Genomic DNA, 22,071 nt, shown 5'->3' on the forward strand with positions numbered 1-22,071 from the left:
GAAAACATGATTTTACCAAGTCAATTCTTCGCAAAAGGCACCATCGTCAGAAGGTTTTTTTTGTGAAGAGTTTTTCTGTCTCTCCGTTGTTTTGTTGTGAGGCGGCCCGCGGTTACTGGGACAGAGTGAAAAAATTTGGAGGGAAAATAAAAAAGCAAATAAACGATGATCTTTCAACTCGTAACTCCGCTTTACAAACAGGATCTGGCAGCTGGCGTGTTTTTCCTTCTCTGGGGACAAGGTTGCAAGATATGAGGTTAAATAAACTTGCCCCTTGATGCGCACACCACGTAAACAGACTCGGGCTATGAGCCAAAATCTTTGCTACACCCCTCCCCCATATCCAGCTGTTCCCAAGTGCGGCGATTCCAACAACGATTTAGGAACGCCATACGCAAGAGAAAATGCCCCTTCAAAGAAATTAAATCCGGGAAATTGGCACAAGACGTCCCCTCCTCCAACCATATCGACAGGGCGTGTCCTCCCACACCCCTCCTCGATATCAGTGTAGCTAAAACAGCAGTACGTGTGTGTACATGTTTGTACCTTAAGTGTACATGTAATTGATAACGTGGCCATTATTCCCAGTCATCTTTCCCGAGTATCTACTGCTGAACAGTGCAACACGATGAGACGTTTCCCTTTTCCGTATATGAACATAGGAAGTAAGGCCTCACAACCACAAAACAATATGATTGGCTGTTTTAAGATGATTTTCTAAAAACGGATGGATAAAAACCAAAACAAGAAACTTTGAAAACGTACCTAAGACGTTGGGATCCCTCGTTTGCCGCAGCCATTTTGAAAACACTTGCTCTTAACAAATCACTGTTTACGAAACTGACACTCTGGTACACGGAATCCAATCACTTGACGAAGTGCCCGGTATCACTTGTGGGTATATGTTTACTGTGGCGGCATAAATCACAAAAGCGGCTGACTTTTTTACGAGCGTGTTTTACGAGTTTAGGCCAAGGGGTGAGCTGGTTTCACTTTCCCCTCCACGTTTACTGGTACACAGGAGTCGCCTGGAGGACCTTCACGTCCTGCTTACGGTGTCAATTGACGTCGGAGCAAGTTAATGACCTTAACTTGGAGGTTTAGCAGGCCTACTAGGAATTGTGATCAATTTTCAGATTGTTATCAACATTTACAACGTTTGATTAGAGTATCCACATCTGGTAATTGTGGAAAATTGCGTCCTTGTGAATTTGTGGTCGGCTCAAGTCGGTTTGTGTTCGGATCTGTTCGGATGTGTTTGTACTTTGCCAGTTCTGCTCGGGCCGAAGTTGTGCTCACTTCGGCTCAGCTCGGCACGGATTTGCATTGATAACAAATGTCTCCGGTAACCGAGACAACCCCAAAACGTCACTCCTAGCTGAAGTACTAATCTTAGAAAACTTGTCTGGTTTTTAATAAAAACGTTTTGGAATTCTAGGAACAAACGAATTTCATTTGGAACCAAACCGAGGAAACTGGGCTTGCCTTTAAAAAAAAAGTGGGTAGAGGACATCTCTTTATTATTGTTTAAAAGGAAGATACAACATTTGCAAACATCAAAAAATGAAATGATCAAATTATCATGAAAGATCTTACTGAATTGTTAGGGAATGACATTCTAAAGCACCCTGTTAAGTTTTGGCTCCTGGCGTGCTGACATTTTCAAGAAAAACTGTATTTTTCCAAAGCTGGTCGGCCGACCATCGTTGGAGGAAACTGGATTTTTTTTCAAAAGGTGCTCCTAGATTTTTGTATTTGTTCGTCTGCATTTTCTTTGCAATTGATTACACACCTGTGAATACTACAAGCCTGCCAGACTGATTCTCTGATCTTACAATTCCCCAAAGTCTATAAATTGCTCCGTTTCATCTTAAGTGGGGTCAGGGAACCAGACTACAAGAATATGATTGGTCTTCTTGGCTTTTCCAGCATCTACGGACCCAAAACGTGAAACAAGTCAGTGTAACAATATTTGCTAAAACATACTTATCCTCCAAATCCATTTATTTCTGAAAATTGCAGCAAAAGCAAATGTTGTACATTCCCTTTAATTTCGCGTAACTCTATAATTCAAGGTATTGGCCACCAAGTCTATGGTTCTTTTTATTCGATATTTATTGTATACAATCGTTGATGTTGATTCTACAAGTGGATTATATCCTCAGAATTGTCGACAACGTTGAGGTCGCTAAGCAGTCGTGGTCAAGGTTAATCACATTAGTCTCTAGCACCAGTTGGATAATTAAATGGACAGGACAATAGATAAGCACACCTAGTGGCTAACCATTTCCGCCCGTAAATGACCATGAAAATGGACGAAACGGTATCATTCAAGACATGTTACCACCCAATTGCAACTTAAATAATAACATCTCAGCGATACATTTTGTAAGGAATCAAGTCTTTTATCTAAAACAACTGGCAAGGCCATTCATTAAATTTTGTTTTTTAAAAATTGTTATCTTGCAATTAATTGTACGATTTATATTTTATTTTTCATCAAGCGGCTGATTAAAATCTTAAGTCGACAGTTCACCACCAAAACACTTAAATTTGTCCTCGGCTTAGGCTTACTCAAAGAAAAAGGAGAATAAGCGGAGTTTGATGTACATTTCATTCAAAGAATAATATAAACTGTATTTGCACAAACAACCTGGGCATGTATTTGTTGAAGGTTGCAGAGAGCGTCATAATGTTGTCGTTCACTTGACATATCTAGGCGTCCAGGATTATATGCTAGGCTGTGTGCAGATCAAACTGTACATAGGGCTTATTGTAAAAGTCATTCCATGTTGTTTGTAATGCAATCTCTACAGGGCGAGACAAAAATAAAGTGACCTAACTAGAAATAATATTAAAACAATTTGTGGCTAGCTCTATTTCATTAAAATAGCATATGGATAAAGTACATGTTATTTATTAGTAACTGTGAAAATGTCACGTAATTTGCATACTCTATTCCCAAGTTATGATTTTTTTTATATAAACAGATCACGAAATTCAGCTGTGCACCACTGATCATTTACCGTTGTACGAACTGATGAACACCCATTTAATACAATGAAACATTTATAAACGTTTTTCCACCTCCATGAATGAACAAAAACTTGCAAAGGAAAACAGACAAAAATCGCCATCAATTATTCAGGGAAAAAAGAGTTGACTTGTTCTTCATATTCAAAACACAAAATTTGACAGTAAAAATGATGTTTCAGTCTTGACTAAAATGATTGAAATCTCATATGTATTTGAATGCCTGTGTGTAATCTGTAATTCTCACTCAGCTCAGTAGCTCCAATGGCGTTCCATAGACAGCTATACAAATAGGTTATTTTAGTAAAACATGCATAACTTCTGATAGTTCGGATCTATTTTAGCAATTCATATTTTTTTTCTCAGATGAGTGGAAGAACATGCTCTATTAAGACATACTTTATTCGTGTACTAAATTTAATTTTGCTTTTTAAGAAAAATGTATTAATCCAGGTCACTTTCCTTTTTACTCACCCTGGATTACTTGGTGTCAGCTTTATATTTCTCGCAATATTTTTAGTGGTATAGGTTTACGTTTTTAACTTGAGGATTTGCACCGTGCTAAAAAAAAATTAAACCGAAAAAAGGGGCTTAAAAAACTACAAAAGTCTCATCCAGTTTTTAAGTTTACACAAACAAGACATGAAATTTGATTGTAATCCGAGGTAGGCCTATCTGCGCACGTGGTTAAGCTTAAACAAATATAATACAATTGAATTTAAAGGGGCTAGAGGATTTATAAACTTGATTGTTCTTGTTTGTGACCGCACAAAATCAAATTTTCGATTTAGAGAATTTGTTTACAAGCAAACTCATGCTTCAAGTGTAATCCCAAGGCCTTTCTCTCTCTGTTCCTGTTATAAATGTCTTTGTTTGTTTTTCTAATAAGATTATCAGTTTTCCCTGACAATTGGGCAGGTGTGTTTGTGAACTTTTCAAACATTTGAAGAAATCAGATAATTGAATTTCCCCACAAACCCTGCTAGTACATGTATCAAATTAGCATCGATTGCTTCATTCTCATTGTAAAGCTTCAATAGTCCTGGTCAATCGTCTAAGTAAAATACAAATGCTGTAGCATAGGCGGATCCAGATCCACTGTTTTTGGCGTGTATTTTTTGGTTTGGGTTGGGGCGGGGGGGGGGCAAAAAGACAGGGGCCCACTGTCAAGGATTCGCGTTGTTTCGGAAGAGGCTGATTGGCGGGCTGGTCGGCCGTTGCAAATCCGAAAGGAAGCAGAATGGACCATTTTTTTTTTTACTTTTGCGGCGCACTCCCTTTTATATGAAAAATTTCACGAATCCTAGGAGTTTAAGGGACAGGTGTATAGACTCGAGAATCAATCATTCATTAAAAATACACTATTTTGTAGACAAACCTATCAGGTTTAAAAAAAAAAAAAAAATTGGTGTAAAATATGGCCCTTATCAGTGAAACACACAGTTTTAAAGGTTATTTTTCCGTACAATTTTCAGAGAGTTGCAGACGCCCAACATTGAAAGGGTAGGTTTGGGGTTTTGATAAAACATCCTTATTGAAAAAAAATCACATTTGTCAGAGAGCATGTGGCGCATCTTCAATGGAACAAAAACACATTAAAAAGGCATTTGTTGTTTTGGTCACTTTTAAAGATCAAATAAGAAAAACAGTAAGCTGACAAAAGTTTGACGAATTTACAGTAAGAAGTTCATCACGTTTGCAATAAAAAGCAATACACATTTATCACAGTTCAAAGTCGTTTTTGGTACTTCATTTTGGCAAGGATATAACTCTTGGGCACCATTTCCCCATAGGTGATACATTCTCCTAAAATACGAGCACCCGTCATTTCGGCGTTCGCTCAAGTACTGTGATTGCTCAATAGAAGGAAAAAAACAAGACCCAATTATTAAACAGACTATACATTGGAGGGTATTCCAATCTTGTGCGTAGGCCTACATGCTCCCTAAGGATGCTATTTTAAAGCTAATTTACTCGCAAAAATAAAGTTCCTTCATCCTCTTATTGTTTTCTCCGTCATTAATCAAGAACTCATTAAAAAATTTGCGCAAAAAAAATTTCATTAGCGAAATTGGGTAGGCTACCTCATGTTATAACTCCCCGATTGTTGAGATAATCAACACTAGAGCAGCTGAAAGACATGTTCCAATTAAGATTTTATCTTAGTAGCATATACATTTCATGACTTAAACTTTTAATGACCCATCTATTGATGGGCTATACGAGCACCGTCATACAATGTAATTTGATTGCTCATTAGAAAAGAGAGACCATATTACCCAAAATAGTACATTCGAGGCTATTCCAATTTGTGTATTGGCCCACCTGCTCCCTAAGGATGCTATTAAAAGAGCTAATTCACTCGCAAAACTTGACTTCCTTTCCTCCATTATATCACGACAATAAATCAGGAACTCATTAAAAAGTCAGACCGTACTTGCGCAACATAGATTTCATTAGGGAAATTGGGTAGGCCACATCTGGGTATAAATCCCGAACTGTTGTGATCATAAACGCTAGAACAACTCAAAAACATGTTCTTATTGAAATTTTATCGTTGTAGCATATGCATTTTATGACTTCAACTTTTAATGACCATCTGATGATGGGCTGTAAGATGAACATTGCATGCGAACAGGCACTTCAAGGTGATTCACGAGGCGAGCTTGCGTTTTAGAATGCTCTCTACATGTCAGCTTTCTGTCCGAAGAACTTGGATCATATTTGCACTTGGATTCCTCATTTGTTTGGATTAAGCAATCTTTTCCTCCCCAACTTTAAAGTAGGGGCATAAACGGGGTGGGGAAGTCGGGGGGGGGTGGTTGGGGTCGGGGGAGGGGTGTTACTTAATAACATCATTGCCTGAAGGACAGTGGTATGCTTGATCCTATTATAATAGGTTTTTTTTCAAATCTGTACTTAAATTTGTATCTCTTTTGTAATACCTTATCTGGCTAATGAAATAACAATTATATAGCCCTAAGAGAACTCTGGTTGTGACATTATATTATACAATGTTATATCAGTATAGCCTCGTCGTCAGATGCAATAATTCCATGTATTATAGGCAAACAGCTCACGACTTATTAATGTCGGTCAAGATCAGCAATAAATATTAAGTTACCGGTGACACGATTCCAATTCCTCGTCGCATAGGAATACTTTTAATCAAATCAGAAACCTCCGCGTTATCTACAAATGCTATCGCTCAAAATCGCACAGCAGCAAAACTCATCGTGGCATGTGCGTAATTTTATTCACCTTCAGCTTATCTGAAAGCACCGTGGGCGAAGCAGTTGTTATTTATCTAAGAAAATCCAATCGTTGGCCAAGGTTAATCTATTTTCCCCAAATGTTATTTGGAGAAAAACAAACGATGGAAAGTACGTGTACGCATGTCATTTTTACAAACTTTACAATAAAAAAAATCCTCTTGTTTATACGTCAATGGAAGGTCGTCTTCTTGGAACAGTCCGTGCAACAAAGGAATTTGGTTTCTTAAGAATGAAGCTTTGCGTTAGTATGTTCGCTTAATCTTCTTTAGATTGTAAATATTGTTTTATTATCAAGGCTGGTATATGATGGGGTCATTCGGTGTGACGTCATGATCAGGTGACACCACGTGTGTCCATAACTTTCGAGTACCACCTGTAACTTTATCTTTAAAATTGAATAGGGTCATTTTTATCAGATTATACAGATTATGCTGCATGAACGATAGTGTCCACTCCGGTATGGTATGCTGTATAAATAATGTTATTAAAGTTATGGTGTTTTGCTTATTCAAATCTTTTATGCATGATATATTCATCACACAATAAAGCATTGTTGCCTGCTTCACCACAGATTTTCAATTTAAAAAATTGCAAGGAGGGAATTGTCCATATATTGAACTTTCCCCCACTTCATTTACTTAAGAAAACTGACCAGTAAAGATAAGATTGCATCGCGGCAAGAACTGCCGCATTTCCTCGTGTCTTTTAAAGCAATTTATACCTTAGCGGTTTCAGGAAAACAAACATTAATTGAATTTTTAAAAATTAAGAGAAGATATGGAGCGAAACTCAACTTGATGAAATATTCATAATAATCAAATTGAAAGAGTGGGAAAATCTATTGTGGAAATTAAACGAAGTGTGAGCTTACACGCATGGTTTCTGCAAACACTTCAAGAAATAACTCGCAGATCCCACGAAATTGACAACTAGTGACGAGATAGCGTCACTCTGGAGATTGAAAAACACTTGAGACTTTCACCATAAGCTGTCATTACCCTGCGGGGATTTTCTGATGACCCGTTAACGGAATGTTTACGATGAATGAGGCATGGGTAGATCATATGCGCTCTCATGACAATCTATTTTGAAAAATTAACGAAGCGGAGTGTATAGCTAATTAAAGTTATCCTTGTGCATGATTTCCGGATCCCTTCAAATAAAACATACATGTACAAATGCGGCTCTCAGTCAATCAGTAATTGCTTGCGTCACACACGTCCGTCGCTTGAGGTAATATAAGTACATGACTACTAGACAAGTTCAGTTGAAAAGTGCAAGGGGGGGGGTGAACAATGACAAAGGAATCCAGATCCAGCTTTGGCTGGCAGATCCAGCTTTGGCTGGGGTATTTGTCGGGGGAGGGAGAGTTAGCGGGCATTTTTTCTGCATTAGTTTCTTATTTTTTTGGCCGTCCAAGGGGGACGGGTAGACCACCCCTACATCCACCACTGGCACTGGATGGCACGTCGTTGTCACAATTTTCATTTAAATTTATGTGAGGGCTTTTAGTCATTCGATTTACTGGAAATAACCCATTTTTATAGCTGTCCGTGGAATGCCATTGGAAGCTACTGAGCTGAATGAGAATTACAGATTACACACACGCATTCAAATACAAATGGGGTTTCAATCATTCGAGTCAAGACGTACAAATTATTTTTATTATCAGATTTTGTGTTTTGAGTAGGAGGATCAAGTCCACTCTTTTTGTCTGAAATATTGATGGCGATTTCTGTCTGTTTTCCTTTGCAAGTTTTTGTTCATTCATGGAGGTGGGAAAACGTCCATGTTTCATTGTATTTAATGGATATTCATCAGCTCGTAGAACGGTAAATGATCTGTGGTGGACAGCTGAAATTTTGTGATCTTTTTTATTGAAATAGACGTAACTTGGGAATAGAGTATGCAAACTACGTGAAATGTTCACAGTTACTAGTCAATAACATGTTCTTCATCCCTATGTTACTTTTTTTATGAAGTAAAACGAGCCACACATTTTCTTTCAATATTTTTTTTTTCGAATTGGGTAACTTTCTTTTTGACTCACCCTGTAAACGTCACCCTAATTCCCGGCACGCCCATCTCGTTTGATATTTTCCTCTTGCTTGCGACCTTTGGTCTGAGTGAGGAGGCCAACTCCAACGTTCCAAAGGTTGTCGGAGTTGGCCCTGTAAACGATTTGAAGTGACGGCCACGGTGTCCCAAAAAGTCAATTTACTGTGGCTGTAAAACTGCATATGCAAATACGGGTCGTCAGGAGCTGTGATGCTACCCTGTCGTCATTTCGGGCGAGTAAACAAACTTCTGTTTACAAAAACATAAACGGCAAATACTTCGGTGCCAAGATTTGATTGTATATTTTGGAGCTGACAAAAGCCTCGAACAGCAGTAGTTTACAGGGGGACATCAGATTGATAGTGGGTTTCTGGTAAGCACATCGAGATCTTCATCTAGCGAAATAGTTCGTTATTTCTGCAGCAAGTACATGCACATGAGACATGAAGGGGTTGATAGGCGCTGCAGTGCTGTGCTGGATAGCAGTTTCAGCCGTCGGTACGCGTGGTGAGTACACCGTGGTACCTATAGGAGACACTATATACAGGGCGAGTCACACACAAAAAACGAAACCCAATGACGGGACCAACTTTTGGAATGAAGTTTTACCCGCAACACTTTCAAAATCTAGGATATGAAAGCCCGATCAATGAGCTTTCTTTTAGTACAGGAATCATTCAAATCACTCTTGTACTTTTCAGGTTACGGAATTTTGAACACTAACACCGTTTTAAAGTTCTGTCCACGGATCACAGAAAAGGAAAGCGTTCTTTCAGCAAAACGAAAACAATTCACATGCGTCTCTTTGTAAATTTCGTTTTGCTGAAAGAACACTTACTTTTTTGTGATTCGTGGACAGAACTTTAAAACGGTGTTCAGTTTCCGTAACTTGTAAAGTACATGAGTGATTTGAATGACTTTGTAATAAAGAAATCTTAATAACTGGGCTTTCATATAAGATTTTGAAGGTGCTACAGGCAAAACCTCATTCTAAAATTGGTCCTGCCATTTAAAAAAAAACCCAAACTTTTGCGCACCCTGTATTTAACATAAGGGAGACACTCACTACGGAGACATTTTAGTGTCTCCTTCACTGCACCATTTCTAGAACGAATTTTACTGTTGCGAAATTGCTTAAAATTGCTGTTGCGAAATTGATTCTTTATAGGTCGAGAAAAGTATATAATAAGTTTGGCAGGACGTGTTTTTAAAATGGGGTTGTGGAGGGGTTTTTTGCTTTTGGTTTGTACGGAAAGTCTATGGGAATGTCCTCTTAAGATATTATTTTCGGTGAAATGCTTAGTACTTTTATCAAACTATTTTATACCATGTATCCAACCCCAAAAAACGAGTCACAAGTTGCGGCTACTTCTGAGTAAAAGCCTTCTTTCTTTTTTTACAAATATAGCAAAATGGAAATCATCAAAAACAGTCCGAATTTTAATTACTTATAATTTCTGCATGTATACGAACTTGTCGACTGAGCGATATTTTTTCAAAAACAAAAGCAGAAATTTCTTTATGTCTGTAGTCCATATAATCGAAAAGCAGTATTGCTGTGTCTACTCTACAGTGCACTTCCTGGGATCCGGTCATATGTGAAACCGGTGGAAAAGGCGCCATTTTTTTCAGCCAGTGTGTTATGCATGTTTTGCAATGATCCAATTGTTTAATGTAGTCCTATACCGTTCTCGCGAAACATGTCAATGTAAAACATTCGACGCATCGTATATGAAAATAATGAAAGACATTTAACTGGAGAGACTCGTATGGTAAGGCCTTAATATATGCTCATTACAAACACCGGGATTATTGTGGAGCATTCTGTGTTTAAATGATTCAGAAATAGGGGTATTCAGTGTGTCATTTTTATGACGTCGTTTTATGATGGACCGGATTTTATAGCTTTGCTCGGGGCTATTTTTCATTAATAGAAATAGAAATACGTTTCGTGAAAGGCGCCCTTTGCAAAGCTGAAAGCAACTCATCAAGGTATAAGGTTACAAAGAAACATGAAGGGGACAGAAACGGAAGAAAGGAAAAGAAAAGAAGACATTTTATGATTGAAAAAAGGGGAAAATTGATTAGAGGGAGAAGGTAAGATCAATCGGAGTTTTAATGAAATCGAGAATTTCAAGAAATAAACAACCTTTTGTTATGTATTTGAAATAACGAACAAACAAAAGCAGAGCCATAGACTGCGTCGAGTATTATCTTGCTAGTTGCTTGTTCTCTTGTCTTGCGGCTCAATACAATTCAAGTTCAGATTAAAAAAAAACAGCCTGAACGCTACATGAAAAGGCTTCGCTGGTGAGACAAAAGTAACTGTCCTCTAAGCAGATTATAAATTTAGTTACAAAGTCCTGTGGGTACGGTTCATATAATCTCGCATACAACAACTGCATTTGACAAGAAAGAGCCGAATTGAATATTAATGGTCACAGAATCTGCGTTCTTGGCCTCAGTGGGATACGCATGAATGAGCCATTAGTGCATTCATTGTAACTGAAAGAAAATAACAAAAGACCCTTTAAGATGCCTGCTATACGCATAAGACGTATAAGTTAGAATTTACTGGGGGGAATAATTCCGCGCACGTGCTAAGATAGCATCAATGTAGATACAAAATCCACTTATTAAAGGTTTGTCACGTCCAAAACACCACGCACAGCATTTACATAGGCCTATTTAGGTAAATGCTGTTCGCGGTGTTTTATATGACAAGATAATGTAACTTCGGACTACCTACACTTGACCAAGTCATATGGGCATGCCCTTGTCCTACTTCACCGGAAAAATGAAATACAAGTAGGCCCAGCCTAATTAATTCATTAGTGGTTCTAACAAGACAGTGAACATTTTCATGCTAGATTTTCGCATGCAACGAAAGTCTGGGAATTTTAGTAAGTACAAGCAGAGACGCGATTTTTGTTAGCATGCAATACAGTTTTTTGTGTTGGAAGCGTTATCAAGATTAAAATTGACAGCTACAAAAGAAACCATGTCCATTTTGGGGTGGGTCGTTTGACCCACGTGCCCCATGCAGTAGCAACGGGACTGAACTCTCCCACCGGGCCTACCGATGTATGATCGTAACTGTTTCACGAGTATTTGTCGAATTTCACGATTCTCTTGTAATTTGGTTAGCTCTGTGTTTTTTTATTATTATTTTGTCTCGTTACATAGTCATTTTTGGGGTCCAAAAACAGGCTGTTTCTTCTGTTATCATAAAGAATAATTTATCGGCGGTTGCGGAATACTTTGTTAATATAAAGTAGTAAAAGTCTGTTTCGAGCCAAAAATTATGGCCCGTGCAGGCCGTGCCGGGGTTTGTCTCCGCTTTTCTTGACATGAAACATTAAGAGGAAATACTTCCCTCTGGTTAATCCCCAGTTAATTAATAACGTCGGTACCCACTGGGTGGAAAGAGCCAAGTGGAGTAAAGTGGCTTGCCCAAGGACACAATATACCGCCAACAGCTCCAGACAATGGATTCGAAATCCTCAACCTATCGAGTCACGAACCCTATTACTCCCTGCGGCGGCGGAACGCTTTTCAAACGGGGGGGGGGGGGGGTGGCACCACCAAAAAAGGGGCACACCCCAGGCAGTTAGCTCTCTGGGTCCGCCCTTGAATTTGACTCGTTAGGCCTATGAAAAGGGACCATTTTTTTTCGTGAGGCACTGTTGCTTTTGATGGCCAGTTCAGCAATGTAACATCATGCGAATCTCCAGGAAGCGGGCCCCTGGCAAAACTAACTACACCATGTTAGGATCCAACCTCGCAGAGAAAACCAATATCACACTAGAGCTTCGCGTTTGTTGAGTTACAAACGCAGAGTGGTCGGGCGGACAGCCTTTTTCATTATACACTGTCCAGTTTTATATTTTTATGTAGAACAAAGAATCACGAAATTAAATCCTTTCCAGTACAATCAATTATTTTGTTACAAAAATGTATCTTTAACGTTGTGATAATTTTCAGTAAACATTCTTTGTGCGCAAAAAAGTTATTTCTAGTTTGATGACGTCATTGGTCAAAAACGGTAAGTGAATACTGATAAAGTTCGGAGAGGATAAATTTTCATTGTGAAGTTAAAATAACTTATGAAAATATGGGAAATATAATTGTATGTATTAATAACACCTATAACTTCCGTTTTGATGACGTATTGATAACACCTAAGTTACGGTTTAATGACGTCACAGTATTAGAGATCCAAAGGTGAACATTGTAATGGATGTCATTATTTGAACTACGAAGATATGACAGGGATCAAAATAAATGATAGAATGAAATTAAAATATGATACTTTTCAAATTCTCCTTAAAATAACTTCCGGTCTGATGACGTCATGAATTTGAAACCTTAAGAAATGCATTAGCATGAGGAGGGAGAATACACTGAAAAATTGCCTGGGTTAATTTTACCCAAGAAAGGGTGAAAACTGGAACTAGGTGCCCAAACTTGGGTTGTTCTATAACTTTAACCAATTGTTTGGGTTAGAATTTCTGCTAAATTCAACCAAAACTTGTCATTCAAGACCAAATTTAATTTGGTCTTGTATGACTACACATTTGTAGTACAAGAATCATCCAAATTACTCATGTACCTTTTCAAGTTACGGCATTTTGAACACAAACGCCGTGTTTATGTTCGTCATAGTAGTGGGGCCGAGCCGCCGCCATTTTAGAGTGCTGAGTCGCGGTGTTCAGGACGCCCTCACGTGAATTTCCGCATAGCTTATCTTGGTTAAAAAAAAAAGTCAACAACTTGACAACAAGTTTTCATCATAATTTTGTGGGAAATCAGGTTGCATTCTTAAGATGATAATCGGTTAATTGAAGCATATTCGGTACGTATATTCACATATGCGGCGCTATAGGATCTTTGGACCTAGCCTATGCACAATCATTTTTTCGACGGAACTTGCACGAAATAAATGGCATACAGTGATAATTATGTGTGCAACGCCCTTTATCCCATCAGCCTCGGTCCATCATCGGCCACCGGAACGGTACCAGACGAGAAAGACATTCGTCATAGCTATATTTGGCAATGTATACACCAGTCCTCCAGAGTTGGAAAATATGTGATAGCATTGCATGCGGTGGCAGCTTTTAGGGTGTTATATCACCCTGGTATTTTTTCCAAATATCCATCAAAATGCTTGTTACCACTTTAGGGGCGGTATATTTTGCGCATGCGCACAATAACCATCTATGCCCTGATTTGATACTGACCAAAACACCGTACGTTTACCATGCCAATGACGAGACACCGCTGTCTTCAGGACGCGTAATTTTTATTCCTAGGAGGGTTAGGGGCAATGTCATGAATAATTCATGTTTATCCATGAGAACGGACAATGACATCAACATCATTGTTGTTAGTTACTCGACTAGTTACAATACATTAAAGCATTTTAAAGAACGGTTGTCGTCGAGCTACCGCACAGTAGCCTGTGGATAGCGAGATGAGCTATGGATACAAAGATCCCTGGTTCGAATCCACGTCGTCGCTGCTCATTTTCATCAGCTATTTTTCTTCTCCAAATTTATCACTGAGATAATTTTAAATTAAGGGGAAAATAGAACGAGAACCTAAGTCTTGCAATGATTCAAAGGAAAAACTGAATTATTCATGACATTGCCCCTAACTCTCCTAGGAAAAAAAAATCGCCTTCAGGACAACATTAGGTTTGTGCGCATGTCCGTGCTTTAGCTCGTACAGCACGCCCTCTTGTGGCCGAATTGTATACAGTCTCTTTGGAGATAAAAACAGCTCACCGGAGGACGTCTTTTCAATCACTTTTTTATGTTACAAAGTTTTTGATATTGGAGATATAACAATAAATCGACAGAAAAAGGACTATATTTTTTTATCAGATAGGACTGTGAAATTTTGGCAAGACACTTGATGAAACAACACCTCTGAAAAACTAATTTGATTGCGACGTTTTATCGGTGTCTCAATTGCAACGGAAATAACGTTCACGTTTACGTTTCTTTGGATTTTTCGTCGTCTGGCGTATTACTGTGTTTTATTGTGCAGTTGAATCGCGAAAACCACACTAGCTCCGTGTTCAATAAACCAACCAGGGAAACAAATAATTATATACCTGCGTGCGTATCGTGAAAGTATCGTATAGGGCGCTAAACAACTATGTTGTCGTTTGGGAGAAAAAAATCGCGGGCGGGGGGGACAAGCGAATGTGAGCCTCTGGAATAGCGGTGGAGAGTCTGCTCACCCCATTTTTCCATGTCCTGGTCCCCTTTTTCCCAAATTTCCAGGACAGTTGTTTTACATGTTTAATTAGGCGGAAGAAATTGTGTACAGGTTGTCTGTCCCACAAAAAAACTTAACTTCGAATCGGGCATGTTTTCATAAAATTAAAAGTGGGGGCAGTATTCAAACTTGATGTCTAATTGTTGCTGAGGACCACTCCAAATGCTTTTTAGTTGGTTTCATTATAAGATGTTTTGTTCAATAGATAGTACGGCAATCACAAAACGTGACTTGAAAAACCACTTAAGCCATTTTTTCTCGGAAATTATATCTCCTGTTCTTCCAAAAATCCTTTGTTCACATGATAAACTGATAAGCTGCACCATAATAGTTGACCCATCCTTGGTGTGTTTAACTGCGCTTCAAGGAAAGTGGCCCAAGACCAGGGGCGTAAATCCTGGGGGATTGGGGTGTATATCCCCCCCCCCCCTCACTTTTTGACAAGGGAAAAAGGCTATTGAATCGGGGGGCAAAAATCGGATTTCGAGGTATTTGTCGAACACCCACAACCAAAAATGTATACATGTGTACTGGGGAATGAAATTTTAACTCCAGCAAATGTAACATCATGCGAATCTCCAGGAAGCGGGCCCCTGGCAAAACTAATTACACCATGTTAGGATCCAACCTCGTAGAGAAAACCAATATCACATATTAATAACCTAAGTTGGAATCGCCAAACAGAACATGCCGCTTCCAAAGCAAGTCGTTTATTGGACTTCATCAAAAGAAATTTTCATTCTGCATCCAGATCAGTCAAAGAAAAGCTGTACTTAGCAGTAGTCAGACCACACCTAGAATATGGCAGCATTGCTTGGAACCCTCACATAGCTAAGAACATAACATCCCTGGAAAAAGTGGAACGGAGGGCTGCTCGCTTCGTAATGAGAGATTATTTCAGGCTGAGCAGTGTGACCGACATGTTGACAACTGGAAGAGAGAAGGAAAGTTAACCAACTTACCTACTTCTACAAAATAATACACAACATAGTTCACATTAACCCATCATCCATAGTCCCCAAACCAGCACGGGCTCGTAGACTGTTTTTACAGGCCACTTTTCCATCTTGAGAGGGACTCAGTTTTAATGTTGCGAGCGGGCACTAAGTGTGCTTTCGAGGGGCAGTTTTCCATTGCGATAAGTTATCGCGAGACGATTTCCCATGGTACTCATAATGTGCTTGCATGTACAAAGCCAGACGTTGCTAAGTGTTGTCAATTAATGGAATGCAAGTTTGACGAGTTCATAAAATAATTCGTAGCCTTGGCCGTGCGTTAGATCCAAGCCTAGGCTATATCTAGATAATTGGTGGGCGTGCCACGGCGAATTTCAATTAATGCTGATCCTGACTCCGTCGGTTGGACCGCGTTGATATAGCTCACTAATCGGCCGATTGATCAAGGAACGGGACGATGTTGTAATTATGGAAAGGAAGGTCATTCTTCGCTTGCCGCAATTTCAAACAGCTTAAAGGCCTATATCTATAAATCTCGGTAATAACTCCTCAGAAATTGAAAATAAGGGCAAAACTTATAACGGCATATAAATTCCCTTTTTTTTCAGTGTAAAAACGTATTTTTTTTCTGTGTATGTTTTGGGGATGGGTGATTTTTGTTTTGGTATTTTTTTTTGAATGCCAGTTTTACTGATATGACCTAAATTTTTAATTGACTTGGGTTGCATAATAGTTGCCCAGGCCTGCTACCACAAAGTAAAAGGAGGGGAGCAGTTGTACCTAAAAGTTTAGGAAAATATACCTATAAATTGGATTTTGTTTGGAGTAGGGAATTTGATTGAAAGTGACTGTACATACGTACATTACCTGTTTGGGGAATCAGTCATCGCGACACGTTATCAGTGAGTTTGTTAAATTATGGTTCTGACGCCGGAGATCGATCGAAGACAAACTGAAAACGAATCCGGAGTTTCGAAAACCAGTTGCTTGCTGGACTCTTGAGGGCGCTGTCTTTGTCACCAAATGTCACGCCATGCACGCGGGATTTTCGGAATCGTATATTAAAAAAATGAATGTTTTTACCCAGATTGAATGGTAAGAATACAGTCTTGTTCAGAGGTTTTTTGGTTATAACATAAACTACATTCTTACTCGGATGTACTGTAACAATTTTGTGGAAAGAATGTTGCAACTTCAAGTTGAAATTCATGATAATTTTTTTTAGCCTCATCTCAATTGAGCTCAATCATTGTCAATGTAACTTACTTAGCCCGACTTGTCACTGCTTGTGTGGCCTCGGTATTGCTGTGCTGTACGTTTGGCCACACGCCTGGTTTTCCAATCTACTGAGGAGTTTAGTCCAAAGCCTGGCGCGCCTTTTTTTGACATTTTTTTTAGCATCACTGTTAGTGTTACGGAATACGGTTGTAATTTTAAGTTATAACTATTGTATGAACTATGAGTATGATGTCCACCAGCATGACCAGTAGGCCTAGAATAGATTATGTAATATTTCTTCAAATTTTTAGAGTTATTTAGACATCTGTCATTGTCTTTTTGAAATTCTTGAGTCCTTAGGTGCAAGTTTCGGACCAAACAACTCCATCATGTCAGTGGATTGGGAAACCAGACGTGTAGCCTAACGTACAGCGCAGCAATACCGAGGCCACACAAGTGGGGCTAAATGTAACTGTAACTTAGTAAGGCCAGTCATTGCAGAAATGGTGATAAAACATGAATATGGGACTGAAAAACATTTCCAATTTTGTTTGCAAATTTTCTTGACTTTCCATAAACATTGAACAAAAGTTAAACGCTGAAGTGGCGTTAGGTTGTGACATTCTTTCCAATGTTGTAAGCAATCAAATTTGTCAATTTTGTTTTTTTCTGAATTTTGTTTGTCAGGACAAGCGCTTGGTGACTGCCCTGTCACATCACCAAGCAATGGAACATTTGGATTGTGTGTGGACCAGTGTCAGAGTGACGCCAACTGCACGGTGTCTGCACAAAGATGCTGCTTCAATGGGTGTGGTCATGTCTGCATTGATGTTGCCACGGCAACTAAAGGTTTGTGTAATGCATCTTTCATTTTTTTTCTGGCTCTTTTGGCCAAAAAAAATAATAGTTCTGCTGCCAGTTTCCCTACCTACCCTACTCTGAGAGCCCCTACCATAATTTTTGTCATGGGAAATATGAGCAAAAAAACACCCCAAACCATCAAATTTTACCTTTTACCCTTGACTAAATGCAGACTCTCCATATAATTGTACACAAAAAAATTGGGGAAAAAAATATATTTCCCTATCTACCTACCCTATTTTCGAATGCCTAATCGAAGGCAGAATTTTTGTTATTTTTGCATTGTTGATATTTTCCAAGGAAGTTACAGGTACTTACCTGGTTAATTAGGCTATAACCAGGAGAAAATTAAATTCTGTGTCTTGCAGATGTCTAGTTTTACTGTAATTATCAGTCTAAATTTGCAGAGAGTTTGTCCAATAAATTACATTTTTGTCAGTGGTCAAGGTCATGAGTCATCCACCTAAGATGACTTTTAATTTTACAGGTATGCTTCTACACATAGTTTAGTTTAAATAAACAGTGTAGATTTCACATAGCCAACTGTACAAATGATTTAGTAACGTCTCAGACAATGAAAAAGATAGGCCCTGCACTTTGAATGCCCTTTGTGGGGAATTTTCAAAGTGCAGTCTTAAGTTGGGGTTTACATCGTGAAGATATTAGGCCCACTGTCGACTGTACACACTTGTAACTTGCTGCGTTGATGCACCGATGTGGTAGTATTATCGTGCGGACCTTTTTGAACAATCTGAACAGCAACTTCTAAGTTTTCAATTTTGGGTTTGGTGTCTTTAATGGGTACCTGGGTACGTATGGGTTTTTTTCAATCGGGTACCAAATTCCCGTAAAACCCGTAAATGCACACCCTTACTCAAAATCTGGATGAAGTCCAGAACTTGGGTCACATTGATTGGGCTTATGTTAGTCACATAATTAAAATTTGTACAGGGTAAGTCAGAATGATCTGTATCCAAGTTTGCCCTGTTTTTGTGGCAAATAGAGCATATTACCTTTTCTTCCACAGCAATTTTGAATTTTTCAAATTAGTGGCTGTGGTGAGGAGTAATGTGGCTAATTTTTTAGTCTGCACACGGAATTGGCTTTGCCTTCTTTAAATGCGTCAATTACTTCAAGTGAGTCAGTCACCATGCATGGCATGACTAGGTTTTTATTTGTTACACTGCATCACATCAGCATTGACTTTTAGTAAATTTAAGTATGATTTGAGGCTTTGCATGGTGGAGATACTAAATAATGAAAGGTTTGCGGAAACACCATGTGGGAATAATTTCTCAACTAAGAGAATGGTTCTGAAAAAAACCAGAGGTATAAACGTGACGTTCCGGTCAGTATGCTCTGACCGTCTTTAGTAAATTTGTTGAATCATGGAACCGTGGTCAGAGTGTTTTTTAGCGAGTGTTCTTTGCTAGCGCTTTTCTTCAAAATGGAACAATGGATATATACAAATGTACATGAAACTTTCCCCAAATATGTCCAAAATACCAGCCTATTGATAAATGTTACATAATATTTTCAATATTGTCTTTAATTTGTGTCCAGATCATTCTGACTCACCCTGTAGGGCCTATACAATTAGGCCCTACACTTAATGAACCATTGAATGCGACATTGCATGTAACATGTAGGCCTACTGTATATCCTGACGTCAGTTAAGACAGAGATTGGATTCTGTTTCTTGTTTATAGCTCCCTGCCCTGAGGTTCTTTGCTTGATAGCCTGCCCCTACGGCTATCAACAAGATGAGGATGGGTGCGGTATCTGTACATGCAACAACCAAACGGGTAAAGTAAAAAATCAGTCACCACATTGTGCTATGAATACACTTACAAATGTTCGTAGGACGTACATGTATTGCAGTCACAATGCTCACTGGGCAAAAGAGACATTGTATATACACGTAGTGTTGCCACGCATTGTAACTTCTAATGGTTACACATTTAAAGGGAAAATACAACATTTGCAAACATCCAAAAACAAAATGATCAAATTACCACGAAATACATTACTGAATTGTTAGGGACTGACAGTCTAAAGCATCCTGTAAAATCGTGGCTCCTGGTGGGCTGACATTTTCAAGAAAAACTGTATTTTTCCAACGCTGGGCGGCCGACCAGCGTTGGAGAAAACTGGCTTTTTTTCAAAAACTGTTCTTAATTGTTCATATTTAGTTATTCTGACTTTTCTTTGCAATTGATCACACACCTGTGAAGGGGTACAAGCCTGCTAGACTGATTCTCTGACCTTACAATTCCCCAAAGTGTATTAATTGCTTCGTTTCATCTTAAGTGGGGTCAGGGAATCAGACCACAAGAACATGATAGGTTTTCTTGGTTTTTCCAGCATCTACAAGCCCAAAACATGAAACAAGTCAGTTTAACAATATTTTATAACATACTAATCCTCCAAATCCATTTATTTCTGAAAATTGCAGGAAAAGCAAATGTTGTATATTCCCTTTAAACGTTTTAAACAAAAAAGAATCTAAATCCATTCACAAATTTTCCGAAACGTTGAAAAGAAACAACACATTATGAAATAAATGACATAAGCTTATGTTTTCTTGATCTGCTCTCAAAGTACAAATGTATACATCTTGTTTTCAAAGAAATAAGGATCCTTTTAAACCCGTTTAATTTACAAAGCATTTTTACTTTTTTTCATAATTTACAAAGCATTAGAAGCACTGCAGTACTTAATCTTTCTCTGGGCTGTTAAGCTTACAATACGTTTGCAAGGACTGCCGGCTGTCTATTGTGTTAGTTATATTTTAACTGCTTAAAGCAATGGTATGCAGTGTTCATGTGTATTGTCTTTAATGCTTCCAATACATATGCCCAAGATCGACGCTCGTGGGCTCTTAGAAATAAACTTACGATTTTTAAAACACGCCCAAGTGCAAATATACTGGGGCAGGATCAGTATTTGTGAAGTTGCTTAATGGTTTTGCAAAATGTTTTCAAAAATTAAATGCAAATTCCCATCCTTGAAATGCATAATTCCATGAAACTAGTGCAGGCCTATGCCTAAAAGGGCCCATGAAATGTAAATTTTTTTAATGCAATCCTTGAAAATGCACCGTTGTGTCCCTTAATAACATAATTTCAATTTTCATTTTGCCATTTTCAAGGGTATTTTGGTGCCTTTTTGGTTTTTATGCTAATGCGAATTTCCATGTTCATGAGCAAAAGTGTGATGTCATATCAGGCAGAAACCTCAATGTTGCAATCAGTTTATGCTCAAAAAAGTTGCCAAAATTGTGGATATTTTGCTGTCGTAAACTTTCATTTCATTGGTGAGTCGATGTTGTGTCAGTTCATGGCAGTAAGCCAATGAGCAAACTTTTCTCACAAATGTTTTCAATGAGCATTTGTTTGGTTCACTATTTCAACAGAAAAACACCTAATATGAACAGTGTCTCCCTGAAATGACATCACGACAACAGCGCCCTCCGTTGTCCGGAAAAGCAAGGAAAATTTTTAAATGTTTAAAGAAGTGCACTTTTCAACAAAACTTTTCGGAACATAGGTGTGTTGAAACATAGGTGTGTAACCATAGCGAAGGTCATCTCTAGAGAATGATTGTGTTCATTCTATTAGTGTAGTATGATAATGTTAGTGTGTCTGTTTTTCTCCACAGTGATACACAGCGGTGATTGCCCATCTCCGGAACCGGACAGTGTGGGAATATGTGTGGCGAACTGCCAACATGATGGTGACTGTGCTCAGATGCAGAAATGTTGCTCCAACAGCTGCGGTCATCAGTGCATGGAGGCCACCCACCATGGTCAAGGTAAGGGCCTGTCTCATATCCAGGACGAGTTCCGGACACAATGTGGATAAAATCATTCACTTTGTTCAGAAGACGCTCTGCGTTTGACCCAAACATGTTGCAGGGGAAATTTTCATTAGCAACTGCTTGACTTATCAATACTGATAACTTCATCGCGGTAAGATTGCGTGGAAGTTGTTAAGAATCCTGCAACTTATACCGATACAGTGCCTGCAAACTTGTCCAGGACTTGTTCTGGATATGAATTGAGCCGGGCCCTAATATAGGGTCTGATTGCTGCGCACAGATCCTGATCCTAATCCTGATCCTAATCCAGGATACATTCATTGTTTTGATTGGATCCTGGTCTGGATCAAAGATCTCATGGTTCTTTCCCATCAGGTGGATCAGCGCGATATTCAAAATGGGGAATAACAAAACGATTTACAACGTTAACCGTCCCCATGTTTACCTTTGGCTAGTCATGAGACTTATGATCCGGATTGAGAGTTTGATCACGTGATCTGGATCACGCAGTTTTGTAAATAGCATGGTACTGGTTCCAAGGATCTATATTTGGATCTGCACCG

The 22,071-nt window shown here is 38.8% G+C and overlaps 2 protein-coding genes across 5 annotated transcripts in view; one reads left to right on the forward strand and one right to left on the reverse strand.

Annotated features, from left to right (window-relative positions):
• LOC119732519 (mannan-binding lectin serine protease 1-like) overlaps positions 1–1,238 on the reverse strand; it is a 29,160-nt gene extending 27,922 nt beyond the window's left edge. The window contains exon 1 of the mRNA XM_038206077.1: positions 766–1,238. Within this exon, the coding sequence (XP_038062005.1) occupies positions 766–800 (35 nt within the window). The 5' untranslated portion in view covers positions 801–1,238. The remainder of the gene's footprint in view (positions 1–765) is intronic.
• A 7,460-nt stretch (positions 1,239–8,698) lies between these two features.
• Positions 8,699–22,071, forward strand: part of LOC119731684 (balbiani ring protein 3-like) — a 65,124-nt gene continuing 51,751 nt past the window's right edge. For 3 of the 4 annotated variants that reach the window (XM_038204893.1, XM_038204891.1, XM_038204894.1), the window contains exons 1-4: positions 8,699–8,873; positions 17,516–17,677; positions 19,399–19,494; positions 21,350–21,502. In XM_038204893.1, coding sequence (XP_038060821.1) covers positions 8,810–8,873; positions 17,516–17,677; positions 19,399–19,494; positions 21,350–21,502 — 475 coding nt within the window. In that variant the 5' untranslated portion in view covers positions 8,699–8,809. Of the gene's footprint in view, positions 8,874–16,607; positions 16,706–17,515; positions 17,678–19,398; positions 19,495–21,349; positions 21,503–22,071 lie in introns of those variants that run through there. The other variant, XM_038204892.1, reaches the window with a different exon arrangement.

This window comes from Patiria miniata, unplaced genomic scaffold (assembly GCF_015706575.1).
Source record: "Patiria miniata isolate m_02_andy unplaced genomic scaffold, ASM1570657v1 HiC_scaffold_24, whole genome shotgun sequence".
In the NCBI taxonomy this organism is placed as follows: Eukaryota; Metazoa; Echinodermata; class Asteroidea; order Valvatida; family Asterinidae; genus Patiria; species Patiria miniata.